This window comes from Diabrotica virgifera, chromosome 5 (genome assembly GCF_917563875.1).
Source record: "Diabrotica virgifera virgifera chromosome 5, PGI_DIABVI_V3a".
Taxonomy (NCBI): Eukaryota; Metazoa; Arthropoda; class Insecta; order Coleoptera; family Chrysomelidae; genus Diabrotica; species Diabrotica virgifera.
Genome location: NC_065447.1, coordinates 79,473,736 through 79,496,684, shown reverse-complemented (window position 1 = coordinate 79,496,684; position 22,949 = coordinate 79,473,736). Strand labels below are relative to the sequence as shown.

The following is a 22,949-nucleotide window of genomic DNA, read 5'->3' as shown; positions in this document are numbered from 1 at the left end:
CACGGCGCCGGGGTGCAAGGCTCATCTTTGCGCCCCCTTTTGTCAGAAGATTGTACAGGGTAGCGAGAGAGTATGGAAACACGGTAATTTCTCGGAAACCGCTAAAACGATTTTTATAGCTTCTTGCGAGCCACGGTCTTCTAATGCGGCCGATATTATAGTGGTAATTACATTGTTGTCAAATCTTCCGTTTCTCTGGAAATCTAATGAACTTTCTTATTTTTAATAGAACACTATATATTTTTGCGTTTTTAAGTATCTAATAAATTGTTATTATTTTTCTTGTTATGTTCCCTATACCTAAATGCCACAATTTCGGAGTTATTATGACATTTATTAAAAACAATTTTAAAGAAAATTTAAACATCAATTTTTTCGGCCCAGTTAGCCATTTTTTAGGGTTTTTGGATCATTGGGAATAAAAAAAGTCTTTTATAATTGCTCTCTAAAGCTAATCGTTTCCGAGTTATAAACAATTTAAAACTGAAAAAAATCAAAAATATCTGATTTTGTATGTTCAAAAACTTAAGTAAAAAATATCATTTTTTAAACTACAAAGTGCCTAAATTCAAACTCAAACCTTATTGTATCAGCTACCGATAAGTGATTTGGTAATTTGGTCTTATTTCATTCTAAAATATTGTTTTTTAGTTGTTAATACCAGGTTAATACCAGGATCGCCAGGTCCTCTCTTATGAGGTTAATTAACAATAAAATACAATGTTTTAGAATAAAACGTGCCAACAATTCTTATAGGGAGCTGATAGAAGAAGGTTTGAGTTGAATTTTGGTACTTCGTAATTTTAAAAATTACTCTTTTTACTTGTGTTTTTGAACCTTTATAACTCGGAAACGATTAACTTTAGAGAAAAATTACAAAAAACTTTTTTTATTCCTAATGATCCAAAGAACCTAGAAAATGTCTTACCGGGCCGAAAAAATTGATGTCTATAATTTCTTTAAATTCTTTTTTAATAAATGTCGTAATACCTCCGAAATTATGGCATTTAAGTATAAGGAATATAACATAAAAAATAATCAGTATTTCTTAAAGACTTCAAACGCAAAAAATATACAGGTTGTTCCATCTAAAATAAGAAAGTTCATTAGATTTCCAGAAATAAGGGAGATTGGACAACAATTCGTGTAATGTGTTCTGATAGCGTATTATCAAAATTGGAAATACATTCTATTAATTTTAAAAAGTTATCCTATTCATGCAACCTTTGACTGGTTCCTCTTAATGGCAAATTTTGTCGTGCTAAAAATGTTATTATTTCGAGAATTCTTTCTAAAACCGCCGTCCACCTTTTTCTTTCGCGTTCAACTGCTGCTGAATTGACAGAGTCTATTGTATGACTTTCTAGCAAGTCTTTTTTAGATCTAGGTAGGTACATATTTTTTTTACAGAAATTAAGTGGCTACCCTTCTCTCATGTCTTTCTAAGAACGTAAAATAAACGTCTTTCTTGTCTCAAACGTAATGAAGAAAATTAGGTTTTAGAAAATCAGAATTTATATTTTCCTATTATAAAAGGCGTCGCTAAAAGTGGGATACATAGTACATAGCTCCCCAACGGCAATTATACTTTAATCAGCAGAATCGGATACACTGATAATTTTTACAAGATGGTGATTCATTGTTACTCGATATTCAATATTGGTCAAAATAGTGTACACGTCACCTTTTTGAAATTATTGTCGGAATAAACTAAATGGGTTTCGTATTACATTTGCGTATTGTAGGTGTAGTAAGATTAATAGCCTTTGTAAAAAATACCGAAAGCGCACTTGTATGTTTTTGTTATTTTTAGGTTTTTTAAGGACAAAAAGCGCTATTTTGAGCTTAGCAAATGTTCGGCTTCCGCCCCTTGGACTTGGCGCCCGGGTGCCTTGCACCACTTGCACCCCCGGGTTAAGACGGCCCTGTACACAACCATTTCGCGTTGGTTTTCTCTGCTTTGTATTCATTTTTATTTTCTTGGGTTTACCAAATGTTTTTGTCTTACTTTGTTTCTTCTGTTTAGATGTATTATGTTAAGTGGAATATAATCAGTACGTGTACAATATTTCATGATCTTACAAGAATTTTCTCGGTGAGATTTCATAACAAAGTTCTTTAACAGTGATGATCGATAAGTCTAAAAAAAAACTCTGTTAATAAACACAAGAAAAATGGTGGGATAATCAAAATGTTGGAACCTTTTATTATAATAATTAAGTTACGACCGTTCTACACATTGTTTTTTAATAATACAGGTTGATATTAGTCTAGAAAAAACTTCAGTATTATGAAAACATATATTAACGTTGAAATTTATTTTTTTCTAGGGTTCCCCATTACGAACAACGTCTAAGAAGTCTCCACTACAAGAAACGTTTCCAAGTTACCCTTAACGAAATCTTACCCAGAATAACAGGAGTGATGGAAGCTTCGCGAGAAGTATCTCGATCCCGAAGGCTACGAAAGCTTTTGGAAATAGTCTTAGCCTTAGGTAACTATATGAATAGAGGAGCTAGAGGTAACGCCTCGGGCTTCCGTTTGGCATCGCTAAATAGACTGTCTGATACAAAGTCAAGCGCTGCGAAGGGGACCACATTACTACATTATTTAGTACAAGTTTTAGAAAAGAAGGTGAGTGAATTAGAATTGAATTAAGTTTTTTTAATATTATTAAATGAATCTTATTTAAAGATACAAATTGCATGTATGCATACATACTGCGTTAAATCTCTGCACTGAGTCTTGCGATTTTGCAATTTTTCTAATTTAATGTAATTTCATATAGCTTAATTTTTACATTCTAGAAATGAAATTATATTGTGACAAATTGAAATCCGCAGAATAATGTTTTTGTTTCATAACAATAAATTTCATTACAATTAGCGTCTCTTTGTAAAGACAATGAAGTCGACTTCAAGTAACAAGACATTTACTCAATACACACATTACACATTACACTATCTGAAAGAAAAAAAAGTGTACTTTGTACGCACGTAAGAAGTTATACTTCTATTATATGATTTCAACGAAAAAAATATACTTTAAACAGTTTATTTTTATTTTATTTAAATAATAAACTAATTTTAATGCTTACCACTTTCCGAAAATAAAAAAAAGAATAGGAATGGTCCGGATTTGAACCAGAGACCTCTCGATCTCTAGGCGAATGCTCTACCAATAACTCACGAGGTCTCTGTGTAGACATTTTCTCGGACGTAATGACAATTCATGGTAACAAACAGACGAAGTGAAGGATAAAATACGAAAACGAATTAATAATACTTATTCTACTCCCGCGGAAGACAAATCCAAAGACACAAAAATTATAATAAATATATTTACTAAAAACTCTGATATACCTATTCTTTTCACACCTTTTTTTGCACTGATATATAGATAGATACATAATTTGAAAGATTTAGCAACTAACGCCATACTGTCAAGTATTGTCAACTTTTATTTTCAATTTCTTTTTTGTCTGTCAAATCGTAAAATGATGCACACCTGAAAATCTTTTTGAATCGCGGAGTAATTTACAAAAAAAAATGAGAACAGCTGTTTAGGGATAGGTATATTCAACACTATCTCCCTACCTTCGACTCGCTTTGCAGCATCTTCGCGCCAGCGCGCTTGAGCGTAGTGGGAAACGGTCAACAGCTGTTCTAATTTTCTTTTGTAAATTACTCCGCGATTCAAAAACATATTTCGGTGTGCATAACTTTACGATTTGACAGACAAAAAAAATTGAAAATAAAAGTTGACAATACTTTAAAAGCGTTTTTCTCAAAACTGCTTTTTTCAAAGCCTGTAGACATTGTAACTCAAAAACTACTTGACCAACTTACCTGGAAGTTTCTACATATTTTCTTTAGACATTTGTTGAGGTAATACTGTCGAGATATATTTGGTTTATGGTTACATTTTGTTTAACAATAATAAATATGTTGATTTTCACCCTTTTTTCTGTAAAAATTTCGTTGTTTTGACTTCTGAGTGATACTAAAAAGTCAAAGATCATTAAAACTAAAAGAAACTTGACAGCGTTACCTCGAGAAACTCATAAGCTAATAAAATCCTTTTGAATTTTTTGTCTATCATGATCCAATGATAAATTATGTCCACCACTAAATTCAGTGTTTTTTTTAAGTGTCTTTAAAAATTTGCCACCGTTGGCTTATTTTTCAATTGTAAAGGGTTTTTACCCTGTTATTTTTACTTTGGTGACTTGCATGTAGATTCTAAGTGAGTATAACCTATTACTTTTTATAACCTTAGTCAACATTTTAAATACTTTGCATCATTTTATCTGGTTGTACACATTTTAGGATTGCACTGATGATGATCGGTCAACCGATCGAAAACTAGTTCTGTCTTTGATGTAGCCCTGTATAGGGATTTTAACAAATATACCTTTTATAAAGGATTTTATGTTTTTGTAATGGTATACAGCCAACTACAGGAAATTTTTCCTCGTGGATTTATTTTTCAATATTTTTTCTTGGTTTTTTTTTGAATATTCTTTGAATTATACTTAATATGCTTATTTAATTTAAAAATAAAATTATTATCTCATAGTTAGACACTAAAAGAAAGGGGAGTCGACAGACACATAATAGAAGTAATAAAGGATATGTACAAAAATAATACAAATACAATAAGAACCAATAACGAGGAATCCAGAGAATTTACTACAAGTCAAGGCGTCAAACAGGGATGCGTGCTGAGTCCACTGCTATTCTCAGTGGTACTGGATGAAACGATAAAGAAAGCCAAGAGAAGAATGAAAAAACTAACATTAGGATACTGGCAAATGAAACGGACTCAACTATCGGAGCTACTATTTGCAGACGACATGGTATTGATAGCAGAAACCAGAGAAGACTTACAGAACAATCTTGAAATTCTAGAAGAAGAACTATCAAACATAAATATGAAAATTAATACAGAGAAAACAAAAACAATGATAATTTCAAATACGAGGAATACACACGCAATAGAATTAGACGGGAAACAACTAGAGCAAGTGGAATATTTTAAATACCTAGGAGTAATAATCGAAGCAAATGGTAAACAAGACATGGAAATAAACGAGAGAATGGGACGAACAGGAAGCTTATTTAACGCTATGAAAACAACATTTTTGGGGAAAAAAGAGATACCGGAGAAAGTAAAAACGGCATTCGTTAAATCAGTAGTTAGACCAACAATCATGTATAGCAGCGAGACATGGACATTGACGGGGAGACAAAAATCCAGAGTCAATGCTATGGAAATGAGATTCCTGAGGAAAATAGCAAACAGAAAGAGGACAGACAAAATACGAAACGAAACAATTAGACAAAACCTAAAACTGGAACCAATCAATGAAAAAATAGTGGAGGGACAACTAAGATGGTTCGGGCACGTGTGTAGAATGTCAAACGAGAGGCTTACAAAACGAGTGTTCGAAACGAGAGTGCAGGGGAAAAACAAAAGAGGAAGACCAAGAGTTATGTGGGTAGATGAAATCAGGAAAGAAGTCGAGAAGAAGGGATTGACATTGGAAAGTGCAAGAAACCTAACGCAAGATCGGAAAACATGGAGACTACAATGCCAAACTCAACTCCACCAGCCTTACACCTAAAGGTAGAAAGGCTTAGGACTAAGAAGAAGAAGTTTCAAAAAAAAATTCACAAAAATGTGCCTAAAATGTTGATTTCAACCCCTACGCCCCCCCTTAAGGATAGCTATGACACGATTTTGATAGGCAACCCATGCTGGTCGTGTTTGTCTATGTATGAATTTAATAAAAAATGTTTCATCCGGCAAGCAGATGGGTACATTTCGACGTCCTATTCGTATCCCGTACTATCTAGCACTAGATTACCTTATCTAATTTGACCTCTTTAAAAGCTCAAATAGCTTCGAGGCAACCTTTCTTGTGCCTCTTTGTCGGCGGCTTTTCTTCGCCTAATGCAAAGAACCGCACATTTGATAGGCTGTCGTAAAATCATTAGCTTCAACTGCATATTCAGCTTACAGTGTCTGTTATCAGATCTACTATGGCTTTGACTGTTGGTCTATCTTTGTCCTGATGAATTCCTCCACCACTCCAGAGATTTGTGAGCTACCCACTTTCTTGTAGTCATTGTTGTTACTGCCTTTGCAACGCCGCAGGAAGGGTTTTGGTCTAAAGAATGGCATTTATGAGACTTGTCTGGCCATTCTATCTGCCTTTTTATTTTCCTTTTCCTACGTCTCTTATGCCTGGTTGCACCAACAGAACTTAAGCTCTAGCTTAGCTAAGCTCTGCTTATAGACCAATCAAGTTAGTAAAAAATACGCCGTTTTTCCACATAACTGAAAAGACGAGGTTTGACAGTTGAAATGTGTAGTATGAGATATTACAAAAGGGCTACCATCTTGGGATTCATCAATTTTTTAGTGGAACAATTTTTAAATAAACAATCAAAACGTCAAACTTAGTTTTGTGCTCATAACTTAAAAACTTGTTTATTTAGAGATTTGACGTTCACAGGTAACTTTTTTAGAATAAAAAGATACATCGAATGAGATACGCCAAATGAAAATCGGTTAATAAACAAAAAAGTTATTGCAAAACAGACGACAAAATCATTGTTTTTTATTATTGTTAATAACAATTTTATTGTTTATTAGAATATATTTAAATATACCTAAACTTGAGGGCATTATGGTGTTTGAATGGTGTGCAAAAAATGGTCCAGATCTGTTCAATAGTTTTCGCAAAATTGAATTTGTTTATAAATTTTTTTGAAAAACGAGCTAATTTCTAAGGCTGGTCCAGTTAATATAGCTGAATGTATCTCAATAATCCGGAGCTCATTTCCTTCGTTAAGATGTATACTAACAGCCTATGAAAAAAATAGTAAAAAAAAATTACATATACGTACACAAAATTATTTGTTAATAAATAGCAGTTTTTAAGCTTATAAACAATTACAATATTTTCGCAGAAATTAGATCAAATTAAATGGCAATAAAAAATACGGAAAGCTGGTTAAAATACACAACTTCTAAAAAGAAATTTTAGGTCGTACGACCCTTGGGGTCTGAGATAGCCCCTTTTTTTGAAAAAATCACTGTTACGTTAATTAACAACACTAAGATCTGAAATTAACCAATATTTTATAAGAAAAGTCAAAGTTTTTAACAAAGTTTTTAGCAAGAAAAAATGTTAAAAATTGTTTAAACAGTAGTGTTTTAAACAAAAGTATTTTGCGTTCCGACTAAAGTAAAAAATAGCGGGCGTAGTCGACTGACTGAATAGTGGGCGCGGTTGGCGACCGGCAGCATTTCCTAAAATTACGTTATACCGACCACAAAAATCAACTTTAAAGTGAATAACAAATTTTCGTCATTCCTTATGTTTTCGAGGTCTCCGAATCCGAATATGGAGTTTATTTTTTTCTAGAATTAGTGGAACATGTTCAAAAATCAAATTTTATGCCAAAATACGATAAATCAATTTTGATGATTTTTCAATTTTAACTCACTGTATTTTTGGTCGCTGTAAATATTTTCCTTTGAATATTTTACTGTGCTATCTTTGAAGCATTTAGATAACAATGAGATTTGTCCAAAATGATTAAACACATTAAAAGAGAAGTTGTAAATTTTTAAACATTTTGTCGTCAGATTTCGTTAGTTTCATGCTTACTTAAAAAAGTTGAGTGACAAACTTTTAAGTTTATAATTTTAACTAACACAGAAATAAAATATAATTCATGAAGAAGTTTTCCAAAAAAAATTTAATTTAAAATATGCAATAGGAAAAATGTTATGTGACTTTATAGACGAGCGGCACACTGGCACACCCCAAAAAAAGCTTGTAATACTTTATATTTTTGATGGTGCCGAAAACGGAAATTAGGGTTGTTTTGAAAAAATGCCCCTTTTTTTGAAAAAATCACTGTTACGTTAATTAACAACACTAAGATCTGAAATTAACCAATATTTTATAAGAAAAGTCAAAGTTTTTAACAAAGTTTTTAGCAAGAAAAAATGTTAAAAATTGTTAAAACGGTAGTGTTATAAACAACAAGTATTTTGCGTTGCGACTAAAGTAAAAAAAAATAATGGGCGTAGCCGAATGAGAATAAATTCGCGGACTACCATTCGCTAGTGCTAGACCGTTGCAGCCCATTTTTAACATTGACAGTATACCGGATTTGAAGCTTAATCAGGGCCGGCCCTAGGGTTTGCGGCGCCCTAGGCGAAAACAAATTTTGCGCCCTCATTACAGTTGAAAAAGTTCAACTAGCACTTTACCGGGACACGGTATTTCAACTCTGTGTTATGTTAATAATTTAATTTAATTTAATAAACCTTTGATTAATGACTGGGATATATAAATAAAATAACTGCTATTTTACATAACACAAACTTTAATTTCATAAAAAGCAAATGTAATTACATAAGACGTACTTTAACCAAAGGCATATGGGTTTAATGGGTCAAAGTTGAATTCTGTACATATAATTTTCATCATAAAAAACGGAGACTCAAAGTTAGTCTACAAATCTTTTATAACACTGTCTTAAACAATACACTGACTAACATATTGCAATATTGTTTGCTATTGGATTACTGTTCTATTAACTTCGGACTGAAAGTCACTTTTAAATACAGATTAGAAATTAACAGTATTTCTTGGCTAAAAACTAAAGTCCTAAGGGCACTTTTCTTGCTTTCTGCTTAGCAAATTCTTGAATGAGAACTTTTAAGTCTACTTGTCTTGCTCTCTCACTTTCAATAGATATTGTCGCCAGACCTACAAGTCTCTCCTGGCACATTGTACTGCGGAGATAGGTTTTAATTAATTTAAGTTTGGAAAAACTCCGTTCTGCACTAGCTACAGAAAGTGGCATCGTAAGCAAAATACGAAGTGCTACACATATGTTAGGAAATCCATTCTCAAGGTTGTGTTGGTAAATGTAGTTTAGGACTTCTTCAGGGCTTGATATAGAGTCGATGAGATGATGAGAAATTGCTTTCAATTCAGAACACAGTCCTACAGCATCAATATCAGATTCAATTAAACGTCCATCTTTTTGAATTCCTAATGATTTTTCTAAGTTGTTGCACATCGACTTAACCTCAGATGTAGTCTTGTTTTTAAGATCAGTAATGTTGTATAAAAATCCAAAGACACCAGATACTGTATTTAACTGGGAAAATCTTTCTTTTACCGCATTAGCAGCCGTGTCTAAAAGAGCAAAATAAAATTGAATCTTGAAACTTTCTGACGGGTCACTGGCAACATTTGCTGATTCATCTGTTGATTCATAATCAAACATTTTCTTCTTTTTTCTTATTCGGACCTTCTCCCTCTCAAAAATTGGTTCTATTCCAACTTCTTCTGCTACTTCCTTAGCATCAACCAGAACTCTCTGAAACTGTACATCACTTCTGGCTGTAACCAAAAACTCTTCGGTTTTTTTCAGGTGACTAACTGCTTTCTGGAGACTCAAATCCTTTTCTTGTAGTATCTTACTGGTTAGGTTTACCTGAAATAAAATATTGTGCCATGTAACAAGGGCAACAATAAACTTGAAGTCTGAGAGGTGTTTAAGTAATCCAAGTGCTTCTACCTTCGCAATACTGCCACTTGATCCTTTTAGAGAAGTGTCCTCAGAAATCTCCTCCAAAGCATCACACACATGAGACAAGTGGTACCGCAGAGGCGTTAGTGCATCAATTCGACTGGACCATCTTGTATCACTTAAGGGTTTTAATGTCAAAGCTGGAACATGACGGCGCAAAACATCCCATCGTCGAGTTGATGCCGAAAAAAACACATATGTTCGTTGAACCACATCGAAAAAAGTAGTAACCTCTACACAGCACGAAGCTGCATCGTTCACAACAAGGTTCAAAGTGTGTGAGCAGCATGGAACATAAAATGCACGTGGGTTGACATCTAAAATTCTCTTTTGAACTCCACTTTCTTTTCCTCTCATGTTGCTTCCGTTGTCATAACCTTGCCCACGAATATTCTCTACAGGCAAAGAAATCTCTTTTAACTTTTCTAAAACTACTTCCGTCATATACTCACCACTGGTACTTTCAGTGAGAGGCACAAATCCCAAAAAGTGTTCTTTTACAAGTACTTGATGATAACTAGATACTTCTGTTGAGGATGCCAGAGATGACTTTGGTAGTTCAACAAATCGAATAATAATTGTCATTTGCTCTACGTGACTAACATCTGGTGTGCAGTCTAAAATAATAGAAAAATATTTAGCCGTATGTACTGAGGACAATATATCTGCATTTATTGCATTAGCTAAAGTTTGAATCATCTCATTTTGTATATTTTTCCCTAAGTAATGAGTGTGCCTGTTGACATCACTTTTGATTTTTCTTAGATGCTCATTCATTATTGGGTCAAACATGGCCAAATATTCAATAAATTTTAAAAAATTTCCGTTGTCATTAACATCTAATTTTTCTGTCGTGCCGCGAAATGACAAGTTTTGGGACCCAAGAGTTTTGACGAGAGCAAACAGCCGTTCTAGAATTTTCTGCCAGTAAATTTCCTCTTGTTTTATTTTTTGTTCATAAACATTGTCAACAGTTAAATTTTTTTTAAGTGCTTTTTTCAGTGTTTTCCATTTTTCAAAGTTTTGAAGGTGATCATTTGATGTTTCGTGCGTTTCAAGGAGGGCCGACATATTGTGCCAGTCATTACAACCACTTTTGCCTAATGAAGAAGAGACATTTATGCCGCCAAACACCTTACAACAAAAACAGAAAACTTTGTCGGTAGATTTTGAGTATTGAAGATAGTCTCGGTACACATATTCACCATTTGGAAGCCTCCTTCTATAATGAAAGTCAGAAAATTTTCTGTTATTCACACCCTTCGGAAATTTTCCTTTTACTTGGTCAGGTCCATGCTCTACTAAAATGGTTCGTAAAGTTTGGCGATTAATATTTAGAGTGTCCCAAGACGCTGGATCAGCATAATCAAGCGTAACTTTGGGTGAGATTGAATTTTCCGGCAGTAATTCCACTGCATTATCTGTAACGTCAACGTCCATTTCAACGAAATTATTTTGAAATTCTTGCAGTTGACGTTCGTTGTTTTCTGCAGAAGTAGATGGCGGTTCAATAGCTGTTATCCTCCTAGGACATTCTTGAGGTTGGATCTGGATGATTCCCCCAGAAGTAGAAGGTGATTCAGTATCTGTTTTCTCTGTAGCATATTCTTGAGGTAGGAGCTGGTTGGTTTTTCCAGAGGTGGAAGGTGATTCATTATAACTTTCCTCCCTAAGAGTTGTGTCATTTGGTTTAATTAAATATTTTTCAAAAGACCCTTTAGCTTTTTTTGCTGACTCCTCTCTTTCCTGTCTTCTTTTCTTAAACCAAGAGCCCGAGTGTTTTCCTGACATCATATCTGGAAAGAAAACAATGATTGGATTAAGCTAACTTCATTTTGAAAAAATGAAAAAATTTTGAATGTCTTTACTCAAGATATGAAATTAGGATTACACCCCCAAGAAGCAAGGACTTCTCTTAAATAAAATTACATTAATAGCCTATTATTTTAATATTATTTATAAATACATTTAAAGTAGGCCTAATTTTGAAATCAATTTGATAGAAATTAGAAGTTAAAAAATTTTACAAAAAAATCCAATGGTCATTCTTGCTTAAAAAGTCAAGTTATACTGTTTTCAACAAAAAATAATTTGTTTTGATAAATATTTGGAAGCAAAATTAGAAATGTCCAGGTGGATTTCAAAACTAATAATTCATTCAACATTCATATTGTGTAATATTAAATAAATTAAACAACCACTCAGTTCGCCCAAATCCCAGAACAGCAGCCAGCATGACCAGCACTCAGCAGCCAGTTCCTAATCAATCACATCGGCATCGTAGGCGAAACAGAGGCAAGTGTTCACAAGGGGTTTTCTTTAAGTTATGATAATTAAACAATCTCAATTTTGATTTGATTTAGGCCTATATACAACAACAATATGACAATGGCCTATATGATATGATGACTGAAAAAAATTATAAATATGAAGAGTATAAGCTACTTACTTGTTAATTCAAACTTCCTTTTGCAGTTTTGTTATCGTAAATTAACAACTACTACTACTGTCAATCAATGCACAAACAAAGTCAACAACACTGCACTACTACACTAAACTGAAAAGTGAAAATGCATAACACGCAGCGCCCTAATGACAGACTAGTACTCTTATTCTGTTCACGCTATGACTGCTGGCTTGACTGAAGTGAAGAGTGTGGGGTTGCCGCGACCACTGCGCCACTAAGTAGGCTTACGCTCAGCGAGGTTGCCAAAACGAGTAATTAATGTTAACGTTAAGTTATAGTTTTGCGTTTTCTTATTTTATAAGACAACTAAAATAAAATATCCTTCACCTTTCATTACCCAGTGATTTTTCTGTCTCTGCGAGTTACACAACTACTACATGAGAAAGTACTACGTCCCTAATTTTGCGCCCTAGGCGGATTTTGCGCCCTAGGCGGCCGCCTAGTTCGCCTATATGGACGGGCCGGCCCTGAGCTTAATAATATATTTATATATTTTGGTAGAAACTTGCATTTTATGAATATTATTATCTTGCACATTTATTTAGTAAAATTATATTTTAAATAAATAAATATAAAAAATGACAATAAAAAGGCCACTTAAAAAAGGTTTATACATCCTATTGGCTGCTTTGTTTTGGAAAATTTTGCAATGAAAATAAGATTAACATGATCATTTTAATGTGGTACCATAGATAAAAAAAAATAGTAAACTTGGTACAGTAGAACCCGATTGGTAGCTATAGGCCATTTTTTATTCTCTATTTTGAATCCGTGTGTAGTCCAGGCTGTATCGTCGACCCCGTTAGGTAAATTATTCCGATTCTTATTTTCTGCACAAACTTACTCAAAAAAAAGTTCCTTATAACAAATCCAAAAGGTACCAAGAGCTACCGCGGCCGGAAAATTGTTTAAACAATTTTTTCATTAGTTTTCTGTTAACTTATAAAAGTTGGGTGACAAACTGTTTAGTTTATAATTTTAATCAAAGCAGCATTAAAACATAGGTCCTGAAGAAGTTTTCTGGAAAATTTCAAGTCAAAATATGCAACAGAAAAAAAGTTACGCGACCTTATAGACGAGTGGTACTCCCCAAAAAAATCGCTCATTTCTCGAGATATCAACCACGCTGTGGTGAATGGCTAATTTTGGTCTTACTTTATGTTTTTGATGGTGCTGAAAACGAAAATGAGTTTTATTTTGAATTTTAGATGGGGAAACATTGTCAAAATCGAAATTTTACCCTAAAAATAAAAAATGAAATCACGTTTTTCTTAAAATTAAAAGTTACACCACCTTTTTTCTATAAAACATTTTGTTCTCTGTACTCTAGATTTTAACATAAAATGAATTGAACAGCTAAATTTCAAATTTTGTTACTCAACTTTTGCGATTAAACTTTGCAATTCAAGAATCTGCACCTTTTACTTCAAACAATTTATAACTTTCTTTATAGCAAGACAGAAATATTGAAGCAGGTCCCATTGTCTTCAGAATGGTGAGAAATAAATACTATAAAAATTTCAGAAAAAAATATTACAATGGAACTGAGTTGTAGCAAGCTAAACGGAAAAAACGTGATTTTTATTTTTAGGGAAAAGTTGCAATTTTGATAATGTTCCCCCACGTAAGATTCAAAACAACCCTAATTTTCGTTTTCGGCACCATCAAAAATATAAAGTACCTATTACCAAAATTAGTATCAGTATCTCGAGAAATAAGCTTTTTTGGGGTGTGCCAGTGTGCCGCTCGTCTATAAAGTCACATAACACTTTTCCTATTGCATATTTTAAATTAAATTTTTTTTGGAAAACTTCTTCATGAATTATATTTTATTTCTGTGTTAGTTAAAATTATAAACTAAAAAGTTTGTCACTCAACTTTTTTTGTATGCATGAAACTAACGAAATCTGATGACAAAATGTTTAAAAATTAACAACTTCTCTTTTAATATGTTTAATCATTTTGGACAAATCTCATTGTTATCTAAATGCTTCAAAGATAACACAGTAAAATTTTCAAAAGGAAATATTTACAGCGACCAAAAATACAGTGAGTTAAAATTGAAAAATCATCAAAATTGATTTATCGTATTTTGGCATAAAATTTGATTTTTGAACATGTTCCACTAATTCTAGAAAAAAATAAGCTCCATATTCGGATTCGGAGACCTCGAAAACATAAGGAATGACGAAAATTTGTTATTCACTTTAAAGTTGATTTTTGTGGTCGGTATAACGTAATTTTAGGAGTTGCTGCCGGTCGCCAAGCGCGCCCACTATTCAGTCAGTCGACTACGCCCGATATTTTTTACTTTAGTCGGAACGCAAAATACTTTTTGTTTATAACACTACTGTTTAAACAATTTTTAACATTTTTTCTTGCTAAAAACTTTGTTAAAAACTTTGACTTTTCTTATAAAATATTGGTTAATTTCAGATCTTAGTGTTGTTAATTAACGTAACAGTGATTTTTTCAAAAAAAGGGGCTATCTCAGACACCAAGGGTCGTACGACCTAAAATTTTTTTTTACAAGTTGTGTATTTTAACCAGCTTTCCGTATTTTTTATTGCCATTTAATTTGATCTAATTTCTACGAAATTATTGTAATTGTTTATAAGCTTAAAAACTGCTATTTATTAACAAATAATTTTGTGTACGTATATGTAAATTTTTTTTACTTTTTTTTTCATACGCTGTTAGTATACATCTTAACGAAGGAAATGAGCCCCGAATTATTGAGATACATTCAGCCATATTAACTGGACCAGCCTCAGAAATTAGCTCGTTTTTCAAAAAATTTTATAAACAAATTCAATTTTGCGAAAACTATTTAACAGATCTGGACCATTTTTTGCACACCATTCAAATACCATAATGCCCTCAATTTTAGTTAGGTATATTAAAACATATTCTAATAAACAATAAAATTGTTATTAACAATATTCAAAAACAGTGATTTTGTCTTCCGTTTTGCAATAACTTTTTTGTTTATTAACCGATTTTCATTTAGCGTAGCTCATTCGATGTATCTTTTTTTTCTGAAAAAGTTATCTGTGGACGTCAAATTTCCAAATAAACAAGTTTTTAAGTTATGAGCAAAAAACTAAGTTTGACGTTTTGATTGTTTATTTAAAAAATGTTCCACTAAAAAATTGATGAATCCCAAGATGGTAGTCTTTTTGTAATATCTCATACTATACATTTCAACTGTCAAACCTCGTCTTTTCCGTTATATCTAGAAAAAACCTAACTTGATTGGCCTATTATAGATAGGACCACCGGAAGTATCACTTACGTTGCACCATAATTTTGAATTCTTACCTTGTTATCAAGTATATCTATTATTATATTATGATATTCCTATTATATTTTATTGTAATTATATTACATTAATTCTTATGATATTCTCAGCTTAAGCCTAAGATCTGTTGGTGCAACCAGGCATTAGTTTATTTAGGGTACTCACACAATCATATACTAGTTTAGAATTGAGTGCCTTAAGCGCTGGCTATTTGTGAAAATACCAATTGGACGGTATACTCTTTTCTGACTTTCTATTTCTTCTACGCAGTGATAGAAGGACTTTTGTTAAGAACTGAAACTTTAAGAATTAACTACTTTTTTATAATAAATTAACCATAATCTCTAAACTGTGACTCTACATATTTTTTAACTTTTTTAGTTCAAAGATATACTGCGATTAGACGAAGATCTACCTCATGTTCGTGAAGCTGCCAAAGTATCACTTGGTGAATTGAACAAAGATATGGCCCAATTAAGAGCCGGTTTAAAGGATGTAGCACGCGAAATAGAATTCCACAGAAGCCAAAGCCCATTAGCCAATGACAAATTCGTACCGGTCATGAGGGAATTTCAGGCTACAGCTACGTGCAGACTTGCTGAAATCGAGGATCAGTACCAAGATATGAAGGTAAGCCTTAAAACGCGGCAAGTCATATTTAGCTATTACTAAATTAAAACATACTGCTCTGTTCACTATTTTTTACATTGAACACGAATTCTGCCTTTCATTTCTCTTCCGATATTTTCATTTCTCCATATTGATTCATTCAGGCAATCTGCGGCTTTGTTTTCTCTATTCACTTGATCTTCCACTTCTGTGTAGAGGTTTCCCTAGCTAGATAGTGTGATACCTAGATATTTAAATTCCATCACTTGTTCTATTTAGAGTAGATTTGTTGTTATAACTATGTATTTTGTCTTTTTTGGAGAAATTATCATGTTAATTAAATTATCAACAATTAGTTAGCATGGAAAATTGGTGCAGCATACGTTGTAAATCACCTTCACATCGTCTGCATAGCAGATTATTTTAAGTTGCTTTTCTCCCATTTGATATCCTTGTTTACTTCTTACTTTTTTTATTATTTCATCCGCGATCAGGTTGAACAATAGGGGACTCAGGGACTCCTCTTGGTTTTCCCATTGCCAGCTTCAATTGGGTCAGTTAGTTTTTCTTCTACTTTTACTTTTAATTTATTTTTCTGGTAGATATTTTCGATCGTTTTAATTATTTCTAGAGGTACCTCTCTTGCGTACAATAAATGGACAACGTCGTTTATGTCAAATGCTGTCATTTGCCTTCTTAAGGTCACGAAACATAAATATGGCTGGTTGTCGTTTATCTCTGTTGGCTTTAAAATTAATCTTTAAAAATATCTTTAAGCAAATTGAAATAAAAAAAATTAAAATCTGCTACAAACATAAACCGTATTTTTCGGATAGCTTATATAGTTCTTCCATTATATCTTTGCACATGCATGAAATTATTCACAAATTACTTTTTATACTCTCTTTTTTTTGCTCACGGAAGCTAGTACCGCAAAATTACACCGCTTGTCAATAGAAACCACAATAAGTTAAACAAGGATAAACAATACGGCATGTCTTTGATACCTTGTTTAATATGAATTTTGACGTCTATCAATTTCAGTGACAGTGACATTAGCGCATTTGTTGTGTTTATTGGAATTTATAACTTATATTGTGTTTATTTTATAAAGTTATATTGTGTTAAATATAATATTATAACATAGTTAAATATAAATGTACAATATAACTTTATATAATACGTCCACCGATAATACCCATTTCCTAATTTTTACATTGACAGTACATATCAATGATATTACATTATCGACGTACTTCACTTAATGTTTTGATTTAACTTGCTTGCAAATAAATCATGACGTTTGTGCCAAGATAATGGAACAACTAATATGATCTTCATCTAAACAATTCTCGAGCCCTTGGTGTGAATGTCGCCGAAACTAATAGAATGTAAATTATATCCGTTTTTGATCCAAAAATACTCTGAAAAACGTCATCCCATGATGAAAAAACCTTGTCCAAGCTATTTAATATTCAAATACTTTTTTTAGAATCGATTCGATAGAGCCGTCCGTCTCTTCGGAGAAGATCCCAGCAACACCCAACCCGACGAATTCTTCGGCATCTTTGACACATTCCTTAACGCTTTCATCGAAGCGCGACAGGACAACGAAAACATGCGTAGGCGCCAAGAAGAAGAGGAAAAGAGGGCTAAACAAGAAGCAGATTTAAAAAAGTTGACTCTGGAAAGGAAGCACAGCAGGGAGGGAATTTTAACGTCGATTAATAAAAGTTTGAGTTTGAAAAGGGGAGAAAAGAACGGCGATAAAGGAGAGTTCGATGATTTGATATCTGCGTTAAGAACCGGGGATGTTTACGGAGAAGATATTGCAAAGTTTAAGCGGTAAGATATAAATTTTTATTTAATTATTCATACAGTGTGATAAAGCCAGATGGAATAAATTCATTATTTCGTGAATGAGCTATTTTTCAAATAAATCCCGAAACAGGTCGATTTTTATTTTTAAATTATGATTTTTTGGCATATAAATCATACTAGCGACCTCATCCGTCTGGACGTGATGACGTAATCGATGATTTTTTAAATGAGAACAAGTTATTGGACTTTGTAAGTCCTAGGTTTTCACCCAAAGTAATCGAAAGTAGAACTGAAAGGTGATATTTGAACTCATCGTGTAACTCAATCGTGTACGGACAGACAATCATAAAACCGGAAGTATATATTTCTCGACTTGCGAAGGCGCGTCGAATAATATGTCACTTGTACTATTCTGGTGACTTTAAAACAGTACTTCCGGAAATAAAACCGGAAGTCCTAGGTCAAATTTCTCACGTTTAGTACCATCCTTGTATTATAATCTTTCATTCGACATCTCATTTGTCATTCTACCTGGTATAATGACGGAGAAGTTGAGTTTACGGACAGACAGACAGTCAGACGGACGGACAGACGGACGTGGATAATTCAACGTTTTCACATTTCTTCAAAATTGGGTGGAAACAATAGGGCTTGTGTGTTAGCTCATTTGAAAGCCTATTCAATTATATATTCAGTAATATAAACAATAACATTATTATATATACAGAGTATCCAAAAAAAATTGAATTAAATGAATTGACACTAAAAGAAGAATGTATGTAATATTTAATTCAAAATACATTTATTTCATAAATAAACATTGCTTTTCGCGTAAATTCAATGTTCAAGCTGCCACTTTCTTCCTCCTTTGCAATTTGAACATTTAATTTAAGCGAAAAGCAATGTTTATTTGTGAAATAAACATTTTTTGTGTGTTCTGACAGCAGTAAAATGTATCTGTATTTATAAAAGTTGAATAAATTACATACATTCTTCTTTTTGTGTCAATTATTTTAATTAAAAAAAAATATTTTTTTTAGACACCCTCTATAAATAATTATATTAATGTTTATATTACTGAATAGGGAATTAAATATCCTTTAAAATGAGCTAGCACACGACCCCTATTCTCATTTAAGAAATCATCGATTACATCATTCCGGCCAGTTGGATGATGTCATTAGTATGATATATATCGATACATCAGTATCAGAGTGCACCAACTCAAAATTTTTCAATATTGAGATAAGTATGAGGAAATGGTTAAAAGATGTTCATTTATCAGTTTCAAATTGCACCATTTAAAAATTCCAACACCATAAAAAAAATTTTGACTTGTCAACATACAGAATCGAATATTTTGTTAACACCGTCGTAGTTTCATACCGCATCATGTGGAATAGTGTATACTGAAACCTGATCGGTAGAACTGTTGTCAGCTACTAACTGATAATGGTGCGGTATGAAACGGTTAATACCTGCAAAATCTGCATCTTCATTGTCATTCGTGCGAGTATTCTCTGTGTTTAAGGTGTTCGGTGTCTCTTTTGGAAGTTATTTTATATTGTGTATGATTATAAATATACTTTACGTGAAAAACAATTGAAATTTAAATTTATAAAGTGCGTCGAAAACTAAGATAGTAACGTCATAATGAATATTCAGCCATGGAAAAAGTAAGGGATCAAAAGAACAATGTATATGTTAAAAGTAAATGGATGTATGGAAGAACGTGGTGGACATAGTGATGATGCTATAAGTATTATAAAAAATTAGAGTATGTTAAGGTTTTCTTTATGAACACTTTAAACATTTCAAATGGGATAATAATTAGCGCAATGAAAAAAAAAACAGAGTTTGGGTTTGTACAGAATGACAATCGCGGAGGAAAAGAAAATGCTGGGCGACCAAGGGTGCTCTAGATGATGAAAAAGAATTCATGAGATGCCACATCAAATCTTTTCCATTAATTATTGCAGAGCAAGGACAAACAAACAGTACCTAGACGGATCTCTAAATTTAGCTACTATGTACAGAATCTCAAGAAAAATGTAGAGAAGAACAGAAAATTCCCGTAAAACTCCATTACTACACCATGATTTTCAACACGGAATTTAATATTTCCTTTTTTCAGGCAAAAAAGTGTTGTTTCTGCAACTCATTTCAAAATCTAACAGCAGATGAAAAAGTATTACAACAACTTAATTATGATGCACATATTACAGAAAAAAATCAGAGTCGGTTAGAGAAGGAGTTTGATATCAATAAAATTCAAAGGAAGATAGAAATAATCTAGTTTGTTGCTTCGATCTCCAAGCTGTATTGTCACTACCAACAGGAAATCGGAGTGATTTTTTTATATGAGGCGGCTATCATGTTACAACTTCACTATTTTAGATATTTCCCATAAACATGGCTATAGTTTTTTGTGGCACGAAGGTATCGCAAACAGAGGTAAGAATGAAATAGGCACGTGTCTTTGGCAGTATCTAAAGAACCACGCAGCTCAATATGAGCACATAATATTTTATTCTGATAATTGCCCGGGCCCAAAACCAAAACAAGTTCACTGCTAGCTTGTTTTTATATTGCTGTCAAAATCTACCAATAAAAAGCATAACCCACAAATTCTTAGTAGTTGAGCATACTCAAAATAAGGGGGATGCGATGCATGCCCTCATAGAAAAAAAAAGATACCTGAAGGGAAACCCGCTCTATATTCCATCGCAACTGGTACCGATAATTAGCTTGGCTAAGAAAACTGGACGGCCGTATACTACAGAAGAAATAGCCGAAGTGTATGAAATAAAAAATTTCCAAAAAATGGGGAAAATTTTAATGTAAATGAAGCCGGAGACAAAGTAAAATGGAGCAAAATGCAAATTCTAAGATTTGAGAAAGATCAGCCATACAAAATAATGTATAAGAAATCTTATTTTGACAAAAAATATAAGGTCATAAATATTCGACAAAATATAACAAGAGTGGCTTATGAAGAACCATCTCTCATCCTCTCTAATAAACCTCCTGGTGTGCCAGAACTTAAAAAACGTGATTTATTGTCGCTCTGCTCCTCAGGTGCAATACCCAGAATACACTGCGAGATTTTCCAGAACTTACCAACCTCTGCCACAGTTGCCGCAGCTGAAGAAAGTGACGATTCGGAATAATTTTGATTTTATTATAATTTTTCATACCATCAATTTTATTTTATAGATAAATACTTAAAATTTTTTATTTGATTTCCATACAAATACCCTATACCAAACGCACTAACTATTAAAAAAACCACGTGTTGACCATTTCATAGCGCACCAACTCAAAAAAAAATCTTAATTATTTAAAAAAATAATAATTAAAAATTATCATCTAAAAGAACCATAAAATAAACATCTAATTCCAAAATATTTTTCTCTTTGAAAAAAAAATGGACTATTTACAACAGATTAAAAATATTTGCTCTCAGAAAAAATAAGTTAAAGTTGATTTGTGAAGAACTATGTTTTTTGAGATGGTGCACTCTGATACTGATGTATCGATATGTCAAAAAATCATAATTTAAAAATAAAAATCGACCTGTTTCGGATGGTGACAATATACAGCACTGTCTTACACACCGAAGAATTTCTATTTCTTCCGATATTTGATCGCTGAAACTTACTAATTTTTAAAGACTAATTTATGAACTTGTAAGAGACTTACTTGCAAATTATCTTCTAATGTGTTTTAATAATAATCTTCTTTTTGTAGCTCACGAAAAAGTCGAGTAGGTACCGGCAACTCACCTCCACGACGCAATTCAACCACGAGAGAAGATAGTAGAGAGAGGATAGTCACTACCGGACGAAGGCAGTGAACAATCCTGATGTAAAAATATCTCAGTAGTACTAAATCTTTTATAGTTTTTGTTTTGTAAATGTTTTATTTGATGTATATATAATTTTACTACTAATGAAAGTTATTTTTATATATTTTTGGGGGGAAGTTTTTGGATAAAGAGATATAATCAGGCATTATTATATTTGACGCGTACTTTGGTAGAGATTTCAAAATGCTGAGAATTGAACCGGAGGTTTAGACCATTCACATAAAGAATTTTTACTATAAAAAATATCAAGGGTTGTTTTAAGTCTATACTTTGCGAAAACAAATACAATATATACAGAAAGAGACAAACCAACCAAAACAAGCAATCTAAATATCAAAAAAATATGGAAAGTGTAATTTACGCCACCTGTTATTCAATTGATCACGAATAAGCTTATCTCACAAGTTAATTTTGCTGATGATTGCAATGTTAATATTTAATTAAGCTGTGTCTCCTATAAGGTGAAGCTGCAATAAAATTTTTAAATATTGGTATAAAATTATTTGGAGTATTAGTGAGAGTTTTCATTTCTCTTGCAATTTCCACATCCTCTAATATAAGTCCAACTCCAAGTAGTTTTTCCTACTAATGTCATGTAAAATAGATGATCCTGTATTGATATTGAAATCATGTTTATTAATGGTGACCAAAAATTTAAGAGTTTTTGGGTTTTTTCGAATGCTCTGTAATTCTACTAGTCAAATTATACGAATGGTTCTACCTACACAAATTTAAACAAAAATAACTAAAAAAATTATTTAAAAGGATATCTTTAAATGGAATAATTGTGTTAAGGAGATTATGGAGAGACGGTAAACACAGGAATTTTACTACAAGATGGAATAATTTCAGCTCATTTTATGGTACTGGCTACTGAAAGTCCAATTAATCCAGCCCAAATGGTAGATCATCAGAGAGCCGAACCGAAAACAACAAATAAGAGAGTTTTCAAAGTTAGTTATGAGATATATGTTAACCTGGATAAAGGAGATATATTATGTGTCCTGTAGAGAAACCCAATTTAAAGTAGATACAATAACCTTACAGCTTCTATTTCATTCTTCTGTAAAAAAAAGAAACTGTCAGTAGTCAGAGAGAAGAAACAGTTGTCATACAGAATCCAATTGTGCGTCCTCTGTATATTTGATGGCAGCAAAACCAGACCTAGTAAATCAGACATAGTGGAAACAAATATTTCTAGAAAAAGTAGGTAAAATACTTAAAATGTCAGTAAGAAGCAGAACTAGATCAGCAGAA

The 22,949-nt window shown here is 32.6% G+C and overlaps 1 protein-coding gene across 6 annotated transcripts in view; it reads left to right on the top strand.

Annotated features, from left to right (window-relative positions):
- LOC114334644 (disheveled-associated activator of morphogenesis 1) overlaps window positions 1-21,781 on the top strand; it is a 951,114-nt gene extending 929,333 nt beyond the window's left edge. For all 6 annotated transcript variants that reach the window (XM_050650176.1, XM_050650175.1, XM_050650174.1 and 3 more), the window contains 4 exons: window positions 2,331-2,634; window positions 15,776-16,024; window positions 17,496-17,848; window positions 21,575-21,781. In XM_050650176.1, coding sequence (XP_050506133.1) covers window positions 2,331-2,634; window positions 15,776-16,024; window positions 17,496-17,848; window positions 21,575-21,680 — 1,012 coding nt within the window. In that variant the 3' untranslated portion in view covers window positions 21,681-21,781. The remainder of the gene's footprint in view (window positions 1-2,330; window positions 2,635-15,775; window positions 16,025-17,495; window positions 17,849-21,574) is intronic.
- The last annotated feature ends 1,168 nt before the right edge of the window (window positions 21,782-22,949 follow it).